The sequence below is a fragment of the Colias eurytheme genome, chromosome 15 (genome assembly GCF_061535395.1).
Source record: "Colias eurytheme isolate Ceu_HAF_F1 chromosome 15, ilColEury1 Martin Lab GWU primary, whole genome shotgun sequence".
In the NCBI taxonomy this organism is placed as follows: Eukaryota; Metazoa; Arthropoda; class Insecta; order Lepidoptera; family Pieridae; genus Colias; species Colias eurytheme.
In genome coordinates this window covers 3,439,016-3,451,420 of record NC_142994.1, presented here as the reverse complement: position 1 = coordinate 3,451,420, position 12,405 = coordinate 3,439,016, and the positions used below count along the sequence as shown (strand labels likewise).

The following is a 12,405-nucleotide window of genomic DNA, read 5'->3' as shown; positions in this document are numbered from 1 at the left end:
ATATTCTGATTATTAGGTGTGATTGCCGTAGTGCTCTTGTAGATGACTCTACATTACTCTACTCTGCAAAATTTATGAAATATAACTTTTTTCATACGTATACCACCTTAAAGATGTCCTGAGCATTACGTACCTATCCAATTAGGTATCCTTGTTTCTTTTTTAAATTCAAACTACTTGCATCTCCTAATGAGCTAGGCTTTATACGATGTCCACTTTTTATTAAATGACGCACTCGACATGGTTTCTACCGCTGTGTATCAGGTTTCTTTATAAAATTCTTTAATTACTGTCTTAATTCGTTCAAAAGACCTGAATAATTGGTGTTCTACTTCCTAAATTGGTGCTGATTAGATCTGAAATTTATTTTTCATTTCTACCATCTGAATAATGTGTTTCCTAATACATATAATTAAGTACCTACTTATATATGCGAATAGACATTAATAAATAATTTTAGCAGCTAGCTTTTAAATACATACTTTGATTTTTCTAGTAAAAACATTTAACTGCAACATCCCCAGATGTTGCAGTTAAATGTATAATACCCATATTATGGTTAATATTTTATTTTTAGTACTTGTCAGTCTTTCTAATCGTTAAAAATTTATTAAACACTTACTAAAGTAATTTGTTATTTTGCGCAGCCTAATGAAATTCACACAAAGGAAGGCGACTCTGTGCTTGTATTTTATGTACCCTGTGGCCCGCTTACCGTTAAATAAAGTACAGGCTAAGGCCCGTTTTGTGTCGTTTGGCTACATCGCTACTATGACCTGCGGTTAAATGGGTGATAAGCGCTATCTCTAAGAACTTTGAACCAAATTATTCGCAGGTTCAAAGAAACGACTTTGGCCTACATTTTTCGATTCTTTGTCAGCTATGTAAGAAGGTGCTCGAACAGTTTTATGGTATAACATGATAGTTTTGGATTAACCTGTGCCTATCTACGATGTTGGACTTAAATGCTAGAGTATTTCAGATAGCGATGATGTTCACGTAACGATAAAGTTTATATCAAATCTTGTTCTAACTACCCAATCCAAACAATTTAATACAAACATTTTCCCAACTCAAAACGGCGTTCCCATACCTACTTTTTATCTCCCCTTATTAAAGAGCGAGTATTTCAACGCAATCCTCGGGGGAAATTCTGTGATCATTTTTATTGCGTATGTTGAATTTCAAACCCCAGCGGTATAAAACTAGTTTTATTAAAACATCCCGTTGTTCGATAAGTCAGATGTGGCCTAGTTACCATTTCATTGGACTCCGATACCAAGTTGAAAATATTGATTTGATGAAACAACATACATATTATATATATTTCATGAAATAGTTAATAGGCCATCGATACAGTCAATAGATACTTATAATTGTTACAAAGTAAAGCAATACTAAAATACAATACTTTCAGAAATAACGAATGATTAACATTCTATTGTATAAGAAGAAATATTTTTCATAATTCTCAGTCGTAGAATTTTAAGTTAAATTTCACAATTCTCTTTCTTAGTAAAATAGCCTCAAAAATAGGATGACTTCATTGCTTTCTCGATCTTTTCGTAAAAGTAAAATTATGCTTTTTTATTAAAATTCATTGTTTTTACTCTCATTGTTCCAAATGTTTTAATGACTACGTTTTTCTCTATTCATTTGAATCTGGGCCGGCCTAGGTGCTACTAAGTTCTTTATTCTCTGACTCAATATGCCACTTTGCGTCGCGGCTCAAGGGAAAAAGCGACTTGAATTAGTACGAATAAACTGAAATGATTTATGAGAACACATTTAACTGTGACATTATCGGGGTGTTACATACAAATGTCAAGCGAATTTCAAATGCTATGTAATATCGAATAACCAGTTTTGAACTTTAGTTAAATCAATTGTTATGGGTGTTTTTGTAAAGGAGAAAATAGAAATGGTATCCAAGGCTCATAAATCCTTCTTTAATCGAATCAAATTTATCAAAACAAACTCAAGCCCAGTTCAAGTACTATGAAATAATATTTATGGTACTTACGTAGGTAAATCACCCAATTAGCCCACTCTCTAGTCTCTACAGGATAATGTATTGTTATGCATAAATTAAATAATTATGTTTAAGTTATTTTAGAATCTTTCTTGCCTTTGCCTAGGACGTTGAATGTCAATATACAATTTTATTCTTCCTAATAATTAGCGTAGATACATAGTACAGACTCGAACTGACTTAACGTTTGTATGTTAGATATATAGAATATGCAAATACATATTAAGAAACTGTATGTGTAATGTATTTTTAAATAAACTTTTTCTAAATTTTAACGTTTATTCTTTTTTTTTTACAAAAGCAATCGATTTATTTCAGATTGGCGCTATGTAGCAGCTTGCACAGTTTGCGTGGGAGTCGCGATGCTATGCAAGGAGCAAGGCATCACTGTTACTGCAGTGTGCGTTGTATATGAACTGTTTGTTGCCCAAAAGGTAAGTTATATTGGCAAATTTTACTAATTTTTTAAGTTTCGATTATAATAATAATCAATTCATCATGAAATAATTGTGTGGTCTGGAATGCAGATATCGAACATATATCTATTATACATTTATATGTATTTTATATGTTTAATACAAAAAATAATAACACTTTGATTGTGAGCATCACGTCACAAAAACTAAACTAATAAACATATTATCATGAAAGCTCATAATAAATGACCCTGTTTTTTAAAGAGTGAAATAAATCGTTACTACTTATTTCCTCATACATGTAAACAGTAAACATACAAAACAAATAAGTAAACAGGATTGATGTGCGAAATGTTTTAAGGTATGAATATATTTATTGTATCTTCTTTCAGCGGCGGTTAACCCCAGGTCGTTCCTGGCTAGAGATCTGGGGTAAGGGCGGGTGGGGCTGCGCGTGCGGCGAAGCGGCGCGCAGGGTCACCACCGTGTGTTGTGCAACCCTGGCCTTACTCGCTGCCAGACTGCACGTGATGGGCGCTCAACTACCCGTGTTTACGAGGTTTGACAACCCTGCTGGGGCAGCGCCTCCGCCCGCTAGGTGAGCATCTCAAACTAATATTAAACACAAATTGTGTTTTGTTTGTAATAAATTTAGTTCAGCGATTTTATATAATTCGTTTTCTAATAGAAACTGGGGGTAGGGTTGCCACTACGCAATTTTTATGTCTTAGCTGTGATCATATAGTCCATTGAATGAGTCCCTCCAAGGGGGGTCTAGAGTGCGTGAGTTAGTAACGTAAGATGTTTCTTCGGAAACATGTCAAGAGTCCCTAGGTAATAAACATACTAAAACCCCGGGACACTAGGAGGAGCCCCGGAGTGGGGGGAGGGGGGAAATGAGTCCATTTTTTCATTTTTCGCTTAAATCTCAAAAACGGTACATGTTAGAGAAAAACTTTCAAGGAAAAGTTGAAAGGCCAAGGAATCTGGTATTTTAATCAATGATAGACCTAATTATGAGCAATCTATCTGTACCGGTCACAAGTTGCACTTTTGAGTCTTTTTGGAAGAAAAAAATAAAAATATCAAGTTCAGTAACTCAAACTGCCCTAATATAACATTTTGACAATCGATTCCTCCTAAAGGCTTCCATGGAGGAATGTGTTTATTTTACCAATTATAGACCTAATTAAGAGCAATCTAACAGTACCGGCCACAAGTTGCACATTTGAGTTTTTTGGAAGAAATAAATATTTTTTGATCGATTGATGTGTAGTATGGGGAAATTGTTTGAGCCAATATCATTTTTTACTGCCTATAACTCAGAAACGGTAGGATATAGGAAAAAATGATTTAGGTACAACTTGTAGATAATTTTATGGCCTTTCAACTTTTTCTTGAAAGTTTTTCTCTAACATGTACCGTTTTTGAGATTTAAGTGAAAAATGAAAAAATGAACCCATTTCCCCCCTCCCCCCACTCCGGGGCTCCTCCTAGTGTCCCGGGGTTTTAGTATGTTTATTACCTAGGGACTCTTGACATGTTTCCGAAGAAACATCTTACGTTACTAACTCACGCACTCTAGAACTTTTTATTCAATGGACTAATATTTTTAATAGCGTTGTAAATTATAAATAACTAATAATTATAATATGTATACTTAGTATCTGCCTATCTGTTACAGTAAAAATGACGAATATTCGTTTTCATTTTAAATGAAATCACGAATTTTCATTAACATACTTACCATTTCGTATTACAATTAATAACATCGCGTGTTTTAGTAATACATATTTTTATTTTTAAACTACGATGGAAAAAAGTAACTTTCAAATAATATTTCTGTGTACAACAAATCGAATTGAATGTACACTTTTCATTGTTCACGATAATGTTACCTTAAAGCTACTGATGTTTGCCGATATAAGTACATTCTACACGTAATAAACACGCGTCCATTTTCAGGGAGATTATTGTAAGCCATATTTCAGACTTCACAAAAACCTCAAACGATTTATAAGATATCCTCTCAATCAAAAAGTTCTGTCACTAAGTACTTTACATTTTTTCAAACATTTCACACAAGATGCTCAATATTTTTATTAATCTATCTATTAATTTGTTCACATATCACGAACAAATGGCTCAACGGATTTATACTAATCTTGTTATACAAGTAATACGTAAGTTGAATACTAAAATCCACGTAAACCCGGAAAAACGAAGTAACTACTAATTTTAACTTACATGCAAGCTTACATACTCATAAATGCGCTAAAAAACGTTAAACATTCACAGCATTGAAATGAAATTTCTAACTTTTGTTTTCACGTAAAAATATAGAGGTTGTTTCAATAGCCAGTGAATTGAAGTCTAGATTGTTCAAGAGCTGAAAGTTAAGACTATTCATTACAAGTGGAATTAATTTTTACTTGAACTAGTAACTGGGGCGAACTGACCCTTTGTGACGGTAACAATGCACGAGATTAATGCTGTAGCTAGTTATAAATAACTTTACTTTTAAAAATACCTAAATAAATAACGGTGTTCCTTTTCAAGTGTAGGTGTTAGGATTGTTTTGTCTATATGGAAATAGATGTTTGCGCTAATTGTTATGAAACTACGCATTTACGTACTCTCAATATAATTCCACTAGACAACATTCCTTAAATATATTTTTGGTTTAAGAATTTGAATAAGTAACGTTAGAGTCAGGTAACATTTTTCGTCCTACATTCCCATTTAATAACACCGCTCTTATAAATTTAAATTTTGCAAAGCAAAAAAGCATTTGAATGCCATAAAACCAAAAAAATTTCAATTTCAACACCGCTCTTACTAAAAAGAACTAACTATATAAATTGTGAATTCACTATTCTGCAGTTTATGCATACCAACTCCTTAAGCAATTCCTTTTCTTCCAAATATAGGTAAAATAACCCTGTTTTCATTTCCAGACACCTAACCTTCGCCTACTTACCAGCTCTAAATGCCTGGCTACTAACATTACCAGAAGCCCTTTGCTGCGACTGGACCATGGGCACAGTCGCTCTGTTACGGTCCTGGCGAGATCCGAGGAACTTGGCCACTTTAGCTCTGGCCACCTCGTTGGTAGCGGGAGCTATACATGCGCTGAGGACGAGATCATCTGCACTGTCTATGGTAAGATTTATTGCGCAATAGTTTTATTGTGTAGCAAATTGATCTTAATGTATTTTCGTTGTATATTCGTGCATGTTAATTTATAAAAGAACACTGACGAATTAGGTTAGAATCATGTTAGAATCCTGTAATGATAGTAAGTTCTATGTGATGTAAATAAATAAATAAATAAATAAATAATTAATGTTTAGAGGAAAGATAACTTCATGTTATTATACCTGAACTGTAATTTAGGCTTCTACACTAAGTTAATACTAAGATTATTATGATATTTTCTAAAAATTATGTGACGTGCCTACGGCAAATTTAATTGTGTTTCATGATTGATTGTTATCAAAAACACATTCATGAAAATTATACTACATACGTTTTTATGGGTCGTTTCTTTATACATTTTGCTTGCTTTTCCAAAAATGAGTTACGTTAAATGAACTTTTGTTTATTTTTATTTTGTTTACTTAACTTATTTGAGCCAAATACTAATTCATTGTACCATTTTCTTTCAGGGTCTAGCCTTACTCGTCCTTCCGTTCTTACCAGCGTCCAACCTATTCTTCCCAGTGGGTTTTGTAGTAGCAGAGAGAGTATTATACATGCCTTCAATGGGCTGGTGCCTGTTAGTAGCTCATGGATGGAGGCTTCTAGCCAAGAAGAGAGCCAAGCTTGCTGCATCTACTCTTATATTCCTACTCCTAGCTTTCAGTGCCAAAACTTATGTCAGGAATTGGGATTGGAAGACTGAATACTCGATTTTTGCGTCGGGTCTTAAGGTAATTAATATTTTCTTGCTATTTTTTCTCAGAAGTCAATTTTTTTTAGGAGATACATAATTAATAAGTCCTGTATGTTAAGAATGTTCATCCTTTTTTTCTTAAGTTTAATTTTATGGTCAAGCAAAACAAAGATCTATACTTCTGAAAATGAATAGTAAAAATAGAATAGTTGAGTCTATAATGGACGGAGTTTAAACAATTATTTATAAATTTACTAGGTTTCCGCCCGCGGCTTCGCCCGCGCAGTCTAAGAAAAACCCGCATAGTTCCCGTTCCCGTGGGATTTCCGGGATTGCGTCATTTTCCCGGGATAAAAAGTAGCCTATGTCCTTTCTCGGGTATCAAAATATCTACATACCAAATTTCATGAAAATTGGTTCAGTAGTTTAGGCGTGATTGAGTAACAGACAGACAGAGTTACTTTCGCATTTATAATATTATAGTTTGGATATGACAGAAATTAATATTTATTTCTGTCATTCTAGGTTAACCGTAACAACGCAAAACTATATAACAACGTGGGCCACGCGCTCGAAGCGGACGGTCGCTATGGAGAAGCGTTAGAATTCTTCAAAACAGCAGTTAACGTCCAACCTGATGACGTCGGAGCTCACATCAATGTGGGCAGAACATTCAATCATCTAGGAAGATACCAAGAAGCCGAAGACGCTTACGTTCAAGCCAAATCCCTCCTTCCAAAAGCAAAACCAGGAGAATCCTACCAAGCCAGAATAGCTCCAAACCATTTGAACGTATTCCTGAACTTGGCAAATTTAATATCCAAAAATGCCACGAGATTGGAAGAAGCGGATATGTTATATAGACAAGCGATCAGCATGCGGGCTGATTACACACAAGCCTACATAAATAGAGGGGATATTTTAATTAAGTTGAATAGGACTAAGGAAGCGCAGGAAGTATACGAGAGAGCTTTATTGTATGATAGCGGGAACCCGGATATTTATTATAATGTGAGTATTGTTCTTTTGTATTTATTGCATTGACTTTAATGTTCAAATTCCAATGTTTTGCTCTTTACAATAGCGATCGACATCGATTGTGTAGACTCAAGACTTTCAGAAATAAGCGACAAGACTTATTTTTAAATTGATGTTGAAACTTTTTTAAGTTAACTAGCGGCCCCGGCTTCGCCCGTGGTACCTACATGTTTAAACTATCCTATCTCTCAAGTTGGATCGACCTGCACATGGTGTGCGAATTTTATTATAATCGGTTAAGTGGTTTAGGAGTCCATTGAGGACAAACATTGTGACACGTGATTTATATATATTAAGATGTGTTGTATAGCGAATATTATAAAAAGTTACTAGTGTAAATAACAATTACCAAAAACAAAATTTCATCACATCACAATTAGTTCGATTCAATTCGATTTTACCTGTATCTATCACCAATTTCCTAATTTATCAATATCTCTTTTCAGTTGGGCGTAGTGCTCTTAGAGCAAGGCAAGGCATCCCAAGCCCTAGCGTACCTGGACAAAGCCCTGGAACTGGAACCAGAACACGAACAAGCGTTACTGAACTCTGCGATACTGTTGCAAGAGTTGGGAGCCGCTGACCTGCGGCATTTGGCTAGACAGAGATTATTGAAACTACTTGATAAGGATGGTAAGACATTGACTTAAATATTGTTGATTTTTGAAGTGAAAACTTCTTTAGCGGCGTTGGGTATAAAATCTTAAACTCGCGTCTGGACACGTGGCGTGATCGAAAATGCGTAAGACGGATGTTTTTTTAGCCCTTATATTCCATGCGTAAGACGGATACCATTCCAAAATATCAAACATGCTCAACGTTAATAATCAAGTTTTCACTTCTGCCGGCACTCCCGGAGTGCAAACCGTCTTTTTTTTACATAATAATAGTCTGTATTTTCAAAATGTTTTATCCTTACTTGGGCTGGCAAATATTGTGTTTTCAACAAGGATAGTTTTAGAGGAAAGTTTGAAAAACTTAATTTCCATCTATTCGAACCCGTTCTTGCAACAAACGAGTTCACGGAATTCTATTATATTTTATACTGAATTTTTGGGTGCAAAAATTAAACGTGTCCAATGATAATTCCATAAAAAAATATCGAAGCATTTTTATTTATTACTAGCTTTTCACTCGCGTATTCTAAAGAAATTCCCATGGGAATGATATGTTCCACCTGGTCAGAGTAGCCTATGTCACTGTGGCCTCCTAACTATCTCGATATACAAAATATATCATAAAATTTCGCATTTATAATAATACTAGATTTCCGCCCGCGGCTTCGCCCGCGCAGTCAAAGAAAAACCCGCATAGTTCCCGTTGCCGTGGGATTTCCGGGATTGCGTCATTTTCCCGGGATAAAAAGTAGCCTATGTCCTTTCTCGGGTATCAAAATATCTCTATACTAAATTTCAAGCAAATTGGTTCAGTAGTTTAGGCGTGATTGAGTAACAGACAGACAGACAGAGTTACTTTCGCATATTAGTATGGATGAGCAAGTAAATTTATTATTATCCCTTCCAGCAACAAACGAGCGCGTCCATTTCAACCTCGGCATGGTCTGTATGGACGAAGGTGACGCAGAATGTGCGGAACGATGGTTCCGAGCCGCAGTACATCTCAAACCAGATTTCCGATCTGCGCTATTTAACCTGGCTTTACTACTGGCTGATAGACGCAGGCCTTTAGAAGCTGCACCGTTTTTGAAGCAATTGGTCCGACACCACCCGGATCATGTGAAAGCCTTGGTTCTACTGGGAGACATTTATATTAACTCGGTGAAAGACCTCGATGCAGCGGAAAGTGTAAGTATTTTTAGCTGTGCTATTTAACCTCGCTCTACTGACTGGCCGCAGCATTTTTGAAACAACTATTTCGACAGTATTTTTACATCCAGACCATGTTAAAACGCTAGCTTAAAATAAATGCTTCCAGATATATTAACAAAAATATCTAAATGATCCCAATTCGACTTCATCCTTAAATTGAATCCAAAAACCATTGAGTTACTATATATACTACGTACTAGAGAGGCCATCGCTACTACACTTTTTCTAACACTAGTTAGAGTCAATCGTCTCAAACCATTTTTTTGTCACATTGATTGGTTTTAATTGATAACTTTATTTTTTTTTTAATACGATAAACAATATTTATTTGTTACATTGGTTTTAATTTTTAAGTAATAATAGGCAGAATATTTGAAAATTGTATGACTCACTAGCCGCCCCGCGCCGCCGCACTTGTCGCACAGATTTTGTTCGTGGTGTCCTCTCTATAATAATACCTCAATGTTCTAAACACTAACTAACATTACAGTGCTACCGCCGGATCCTCGAGCTAGAAGCGGACAACGTGCAAGCGCTCCACAATCTATGCGTAGTTGCCGTAGAGCGCGGCAAGCTCGCCGTAGCCGAAGAGTGTCTCACTCGAGCCGCAGCACTCGCCCCGCACGAACACTACATACAGCGCCATCTAGCGGTCGTACGCGCCAGAATAGCAGCTGTCTCCCTCCCACACGCCAAACCCACCGCACCCCCCGCTGAAGTGAAAGCGAGATGGAACTACATCCCTCAACAACCCCCCGACCCTCACGAAACTGACCCTTCATAGCACCTTCGCGACTAACATTGATATTCGAATTCTTTTGCCATTTACGTTTGTATAGAACGCGGTTTCTAGTTTCTAATGTCAATGTTCGTGCCGATGTCTGATTTGCATTTCATCAGGGTATACGCATTGATTTTCTGAGCTACGCGTTTTTTATATTACTGCGTTGTTCCAAAATGACCATTACCGGCGTCAATAAATTATTTGAGTTGCGAAAGAGATAGCGATAGAACTTTATCGATTACTTATTCGCTCATGGCGTACGAGCGGCCATCTTGTTATTTTTTATTGATGCTGGCGACATTTAAAAATAAAACATTTGAAAATGGAACAATGTTTTGATCTCTAACGTTCCATAATTTGCATTTAATGATATTTTTCTGCATTTAGATTTTGTATAGTATCGTATATTATGTAGATATTGAAAGGAGCTTTCTTCGTTAGCCTGTATAAGTGTATACGGTACGATGTATATAACATGGAAAATGTAATCATATTATAATGTATTTTGTCTAGTCACCAACTTTATTTGGCCATTTATACTCGAAATTTACTTTAAATATTATGGTGATAGTTTATAGCTTCGTTAGTTTCTAGATACCTCAAGGTAAATATTAAAAATTGTCTATTTTATATTCGACTGTTATTATTTCGTTCTAAATTATTTTATAGGGTGCAAGAGAGAAATTGTATAATTTTATTTTATAAAGCTTATCCGTATGCATAGAACATTCAGTGCATTTGATTGTTATGTTAAATGTAAATTCTGTAAGGATAAATAATTAATCAACATTAAAATTAATTTTAAATTTTTAACTTACATGTGCATGGAGCAAAATAATTTATAGCTTTCATTCTTGCACCTTATTTAAACGATATGTATATTTATTTTGACCAAGCATTAGAAGATATTACTTCCGTTTGTGAACAATTAACTGATTTAAGATGCATTTATAGGTACTGACTACATAAGTATGACAATATAATGTACGTTAATTCTAAGTTATATTTATACCCTGTTTTAAGATTTGATGAAATTTAGCTGTTTATGTATACTACTTTTCTTTCATTTGCAACCGCAAAATAATATATTTAAAAGTAAATGCAGTTCTTTGAACTTTACGGTCACCATGCTAACTATATATTTTTTATTTTTGTGTAAATTTTTACGATCAGATTTCTTCTAAAATGTAGTGTTAACTTTGATGTGTGATATTAACTAGTCCCCATTTTATAAAATGATCAAACTTTAAAAACAAATATTATGTACTACCTAAAAATTTATAAAATTCTCAACCCCAAATCAAATTTATATGAGAACTAACATAACTTGACATTTTATTAACCGGCCTAGACTGCTCGTGCAAATTTACAACGGTTATGAAGTAATGATGCGAAAATTATAAAAAAAAACTTGAAAACATTCTATTAATAAGTCCGCTTAACGTTTTTCCTTGATAACAATTTATACCCATCCCCTTTATTTGGAGCATCCAAAAAATAAACATTGCAATCATAACATTTGTAAATCTAAAAGGCCTTCCTATTGTGACTGTGTATAGTTTAAAGTTTAAACATACTTGATAGTGTTATTTTCATAAAACGCCAATGTTATGTAAAATTAAGGTGATCGACCGTTATTAGAATATGTAGATGTGAAAATGTAATGTTGTTAATGTTTTAAGATACAAAGTACTTTTGTAAAAACTGAAATTTTTTACAATGTCTTGAAACATTTCCGGTGGGAACTCCGACGGGAGTAGGATTCGTAAGGACCCCGAATATTATATTTGTCGTCAAAACATTTATTTTTATAAAATAAATGATGTTTCAAATTGAACGCTTGTTTTCTTTATAAACCCCTGCCCGATCTTATTAAAATGAAATTGGTATTTAATGAACATACTTTTTAGAACCAAGGCAATGATGAATGAACAAAGATAATAAGTTACTTAAATAACTGGCTCGCTTTCTATGAGAGAGAAAGAGGCAGAGAAACACGCGCACGCACACTTGCAACAGCTAATAGTGTCCTTACAACTTTTGGTCTTAAAGGGCTGATAGACGTACAAACTTTAAAATCGCGGTTTTAAAGTTCGCGTACTTACTCGGCTCGACGTCGGTGACACACGTAGAGCTTGGTCAGTAGCTTCTCGCGTGTCACCGATATCGAATGTCTCTATGTCATCAACAGAGGGAATTTTATGTTATTCAGGAATTAAATATAGACATTTTTAATTTAATAACCAGCACTTATTTTTAAGTAAATAGCATTCTAACAAAATAAATGTTCAAAAATTGAAGGACATATTTTCGTTTTTACTATTATATTTTGAGGGTACTTTACAAAAAAAGAGCGTGTGCGCCGAGCCCACGCGTCAGGAGTGAAACTTCCTTGGCGTGATTCAAAGATA

General features: G+C 34.8%; 1 protein-coding gene across 1 annotated transcript in view; it reads left to right on the top strand.

Moving 5' to 3' along the window:
• The window catches only part of Tmtc3 (Transmembrane O-mannosyltransferase targeting cadherins 3), a 153,764-nt gene extending 143,004 nt beyond the window's left edge, over window positions 1-10,760 (top strand). Inside the window, exons 5-12 of the mRNA XM_090110446.1 lie at window positions 2,351-2,466; window positions 2,841-3,046; window positions 5,406-5,610; window positions 6,117-6,380; window positions 6,869-7,354; window positions 7,828-8,014; window positions 8,906-9,186; window positions 9,701-10,760. Coding sequence (XP_089966572.1) covers window positions 2,351-2,466; window positions 2,841-3,046; window positions 5,406-5,610; window positions 6,117-6,380; window positions 6,869-7,354; window positions 7,828-8,014; window positions 8,906-9,186; window positions 9,701-9,994 — 2,039 coding nt within the window. The 3' untranslated portion in view covers window positions 9,995-10,760. The remainder of the gene's footprint in view (window positions 1-2,350; window positions 2,467-2,840; window positions 3,047-5,405; window positions 5,611-6,116; window positions 6,381-6,868; window positions 7,355-7,827; window positions 8,015-8,905; window positions 9,187-9,700) is intronic.
• The last annotated feature ends 1,645 nt before the right edge of the window (window positions 10,761-12,405 follow it).